Source organism: Halyomorpha halys, unplaced genomic scaffold (genome assembly GCF_000696795.3).
Source record: "Halyomorpha halys isolate HHAL.00 unplaced genomic scaffold, Hhal_1.1 Scaffold2334.1, whole genome shotgun sequence".
NCBI classification, from domain to species: Eukaryota; Metazoa; Arthropoda; class Insecta; order Hemiptera; family Pentatomidae; genus Halyomorpha; species Halyomorpha halys.
This window is the reverse complement of record NW_027113726.1, coordinates 24,152-29,074: the sequence shown is the minus strand read 5'-3', so window position 1 is coordinate 29,074 and position 4,923 is coordinate 24,152. Positions and strand designations below refer to the sequence as shown.

The following is a 4,923-nucleotide window of genomic DNA, read 5'->3' as shown; positions in this document are numbered from 1 at the left end:
GAAACTTACTACATATTTACTTATTGTATTATTTTGTACAGTTGTAAATTACAATAAATAAATAATTTAAAAAAAAAAATAGTTTTTTAAAATGTAAAATTTGTTTTCTAGATAACGAAAAATGAATATTTTTTAGATAAGTGTTATCAACGATATCACACAACATTCAATTAGCTTAAATTTGTGTGCAAATTATTAATTAAAAATTATCAATGGACTCTTAAATGTTGACAATTGCTTGTTGCAGGCCAAACACTATTACACGACAGACAGTGGAGTGATGGAACACGAAGGTCCACTGTTCTCAAGCTGGCTGGCCCTCAACTATCCTCTTAGCAGGCTGGACAGTGGCACCATCACTCTCAATTGTTCCAGCGTAGTCGCTGGCCTTCCTCCTCAGTCTTCTCTCTTCGTTTCCAGGTTGTCATCAGCTTCTGCAGAACCGGCCAAGCAACGTCTTCACAACAACGGTCTGTATGACTTATATTATCTTGATAATATATTCAGATTATTTTATGTAGATCTACTAAATTGTAACTTGAAGACAGCTGTATTTAATGGCTTAACAGAAATGATACAAAGAAATAAGGTAGATGGTCAATAATGATACTAAAAATATATGAAGAGAAGATGGGTGGGGGTACGGTCAGAAAATAACAAAAATAAGTTGAAAAAACGTATTTAATAATGCTAACGTTCGTTGCAATCCCCAACCATCTTCTCTTCTATTATCCATGGTAAACTATCTTCTCATCATATGACTTAGATTTCCGATCTTCTACTAGTAGTGATTTCTAGCCTAATGAAGGCTAGAAATTCAGGCATCGACTAGAAAATTGAGTGCCTTAAAGTATAATACAAAAATTAAAAAATAAAATGAACCTATAGAACTTCATAAAATATAACAAAAATAATAAATTGGAGAAGAAAAACATTAAACGACAATATTTAAATTTAAAAAAAAATAAAACAAAACCATGTTGTATCATGACTAACTTCTAATAAAAAGAATTTAACACAAATATACTAAAAATAATCAACAAAAAAGAAACAATTTTTGTCGGATTTACACAAACCGATATTTTGAGCTCTTTTTTGAGTTTGTAAGAAATCGGGGTTGGGAGTCCCAATTTTTGATGCACCTCCCCCCCCCCCCCGACCGCGTTCAGTGGCAGACCCCGAAGACGCTATGCCAACTGAAATCATCTATCGTGGCATGGTGGCCGGGACCTGGCTTACCTCGACACAGCCGTGGACATGCTGGCCGTGGAGCAAACTTTCACGTACACTGGACTTACTGAAGTGATTACATGGTTTTCACCATTTCGCCTACCGCTGAACCTGCACAAGGGAAGCATGTAGAAGACGTCACCAGATAAGCTATCACTATTTCTTATTATATGAGATCCCAAGCTTTTTCTTGTATTACATTATCGAAATAATATTTAAACTAATATCACTAACTCATTTGCCCCCACTGTAATTATAACTATGAAAAATGTTCATTAACAAGCAGGTCTCATATTTTAAACCCCTGTGTTCCATACTCATTAAATACAATTCTAAAATACAATCAGGGTACCTGAAGTAATGCGAGACCAGGTACCGATGTAAACAATTGTTGTAGAAAGTAAAATAGCCCAGTTTTAACAAGTTCGTTTTGATTTTTTGATTGCCTAACTTGCCGTCTTTCTGGACATTTCATTTAATATAATTTAATCTTCTCCACGCCTGAGTCTTTGGCCACTTCTATCCTGTTTGCTAACATGCAACACTTCCATATCTTTGTGGATTCTTTCTATCCATCTGCTTTTTGGCCTCGAATATTGTCTGACCAACTTAACATGGGCTTGAAGACTATTAATCACGAAGGGTTTTTCCTAAAAATGTTTTATTTTAAATATGAAAATATGGAATAATTCGATTTTGCGAAAAATAAAACTTTGCGTTATTTAGCCACTTATAAGTATTTCTTTTTTTGTAAAAAATGACGAAATCTAATAGTTTTGAAGAAAATTTTTGTCTAGTTTACTATACAGTAACTAACTACCTCACTTAATAAAGTCGTATATTATTTTAGTTACCACTTCATATTATAAAAAAAATGAGGTTAAAAAAGAAAAAAAATTGTTTCCCTGCTCTTTTGTGTGGAATTATACCATATTCTACATAAACTTTATAGTTTGTTTTAAGGCCTACTTTCACCTCTTTAATATTTCCAAACCAAACTTTTAGCCGAATCTAGTCCAATTCCCAAAAAAAGTTGCCCATTGCATATAAGAAATTTTAAAACTTTTTAGATGCAAATGTTTTTCTGTTAGTGAGTAAACAAAAGCAGTAAAAAAATCATTCACAAATATAGTGTGATTCATAAATAAAAACAATTTTTGCTATAGTTCGTCTATGGGTGAATCCCAGTATACATGTCCCCCCTCCCCTCTGTCTTAATCTGTTCTATTTTTGGAATTTAGATTTGATTTTCCCTCAATTATGGTAATTGTATTCGGTCTATCTTTTTTGAGTTTATTTAATATTCTAACTTCTTTCACACCTAACTCTGGAATCTCCAATAGAATGAGTTTGTTTTTGTTTTTTTTTACGGATTCTGATATTAAATTGGATTTTAAGAATAATTTTTATCTGGTTCTTTATTCATTCGAGGCGCCATAAAGGATACCAAAAACTGAAAAGAATTGATTATCGTTTTTTTTTTTTTCACAATTTACCTAAAAACGGCACAGAAAATTGAAAATGTCTATAAAACCGTTTTAAAATCCTAGTTGCTATTAGAATCAATCATCGTATTTGGAGTGTCATTCTAAATGGTTTTCATCATGATGAAGCCTCATTTATAATGAGCGTTTTTTACAGGAAATTGAATTTTTAAACTATTCTGCTCTTCAGAGTTTTTCGATTTGCTCTCAAATCGTCAATAATTGTGAAAATACTTTTTAAAGGGTTTTGTTGATTTACGCGTTTAGACGCGTCGGATCAAATAATTGGTTATAATCAATTTATATTAGAATTCGTAAAAAAACAAAAACAATCCCCGTTTCATATGAAATTCCAGAGGTTCGCTTTCGAAGAACTGCAGTAAGCTACAAAATCAACAATACAATAAAAAAGTGGACTAAAAGCATGATCCAACTGAAATCAAATCAAAATTCCGTAAATTGTAGAGGTCAGTGAAGGAGAGGTGGAGTGAAACAGTATAATGGGACTATATGTATATTGTAGCTATTTATGTTAACAACACAATATCACGATCGACTAACAGATTATTTCCGTTAATACTTTGAAGGGGATATACTCGGCCGTTGTGCCTCCGGAGAAAACTCTCTATACCGAAGTCGGTTCACGGCTGATAGAATAGAATATTTATTGCTACATTTTCGTGGGATTTAAGCCTATGACGAAAAATTGGTATTTTTGAGCCTCAGCTTATATATATATATTTTTTTTTTAAATTAGCTTAAAATCTCTAAATAAATTGACAAGTTTGAAGTGCCAATTTAAGTTTGTACTTATTAATCCTTCAAATTCATTTTATGCGATGCACTGTATCAAAAAAATAACTAAACTAATGATCTAGCTAATCATAGAAATTGAATACCAGAGGTTTCAGTGTGCAAGAAACTATTGCTTTACTGAATAATACTGACACCGATCTGGACCATGGAAGCGCATTGTAAGGTTTAGTTAAGTTTTCTTCCAATCCTTTCAGTCCAAAGTCCTTTCAATAATGTCAAAATAGTAACAAATAAATACTCTTAATATCGAATGTGTTTTAGAACATGTTATATAAGAATTATCCAAATTTCATCAAATAACTCAAAATCCTAATGTTTTGTCTCAATCCTTATTAACTTCAACCCAACTATGCAATCCTTGAAGGCTGAGAGGCGATATCCTAATGTCCTACTTCGTCATCCACGTTTAGGAAACAAAGCTTAGTTGGGAATTCACAAAGCTGTAATGCAGATATTATATACGAGTATAGTTGCACTCAGGTAACCAATCTTGGTTATTTGATGAGTGGCTTCATGGAATGAAAACTTTACTTACCCACTCTGGATAGAAAAGGTTGACTGTCTACAGTTTCCTATAGAGAACGTCCCCCGCTCTCCTTCCTTAAGATCAGAAAAGAACAGGAAGGAGGGAAAAAAAAGTTGCATTCAAAATGATGTGTTTTACTTCTCCTTATTTTTATATACTTTTTTTAATTGCCCACTTATTTTACTGAGATTAAATTTATCTACTTCATTTTCGATTTAGATATACTATTTCAAAAATTTTTATTATTATTTCTTTTATTTATCCTTTAACTGGGGAGATGAGAATCTCGAACGTTTTTGGAAATGTGGGGGTGGAGGGGTTATGAACCCCAATTTCATTTTTTTTAATTATTCAAACCAACATTTTACATTTTCTGTGAGAACATGGTCATAGAAATGTATTAGGAAAAATAAGCTGGATATTGACCAGATCTACATAGGTTGTACCCTCTTGGTGTTGTGGTATTATGTAAATGGTTGCTATCACGTCGTTGGCCCCGTGTAACTGGATTCATAATTAGTTGTTAATTGTTGACCATCAATTAACAATTAGAATTTTAGCAATGGCCAGATGCTTCACTCAAGTTTGCCGCTTATGCGCACTTACTCAGCCTCCATTGGCTCATTATCAGTGACTTGGTGACAGGAATGCGCTGGGATCTCAAAGAGCCTATTCAGTCTATCACCCCATCCCCCCTTCCTGCGAGGTGGCAGGGCAGGAAAGGTCCCAAAAACCCTATTAACATTCCCTCATTGCTGCATCTTCTGATGCACCCCAACCCCCTCCCTCACACTTCTTTTGATTTCAGACTGTTTCTCTTATCATTTCACCATTATCTATTGTCTCTATTATTTTTATTTTTTATTT

The 4,923-nt window shown here is 33.3% G+C and overlaps 1 protein-coding gene across 1 annotated transcript in view; it reads left to right on the top strand.

The window, feature by feature from the left end:
- Positions 1-4,923, top strand: part of LOC106691425 (uncharacterized) — a 118,019-nt gene that overhangs the window by 98,344 nt on the left and 14,752 nt on the right. Inside the window, exon 4 of the mRNA XM_024362459.2 lies at positions 248-470. Within this exon, the coding sequence (XP_024218227.2) occupies positions 248-470 (223 nt within the window). The remainder of the gene's footprint in view (positions 1-247; positions 471-4,923) is intronic.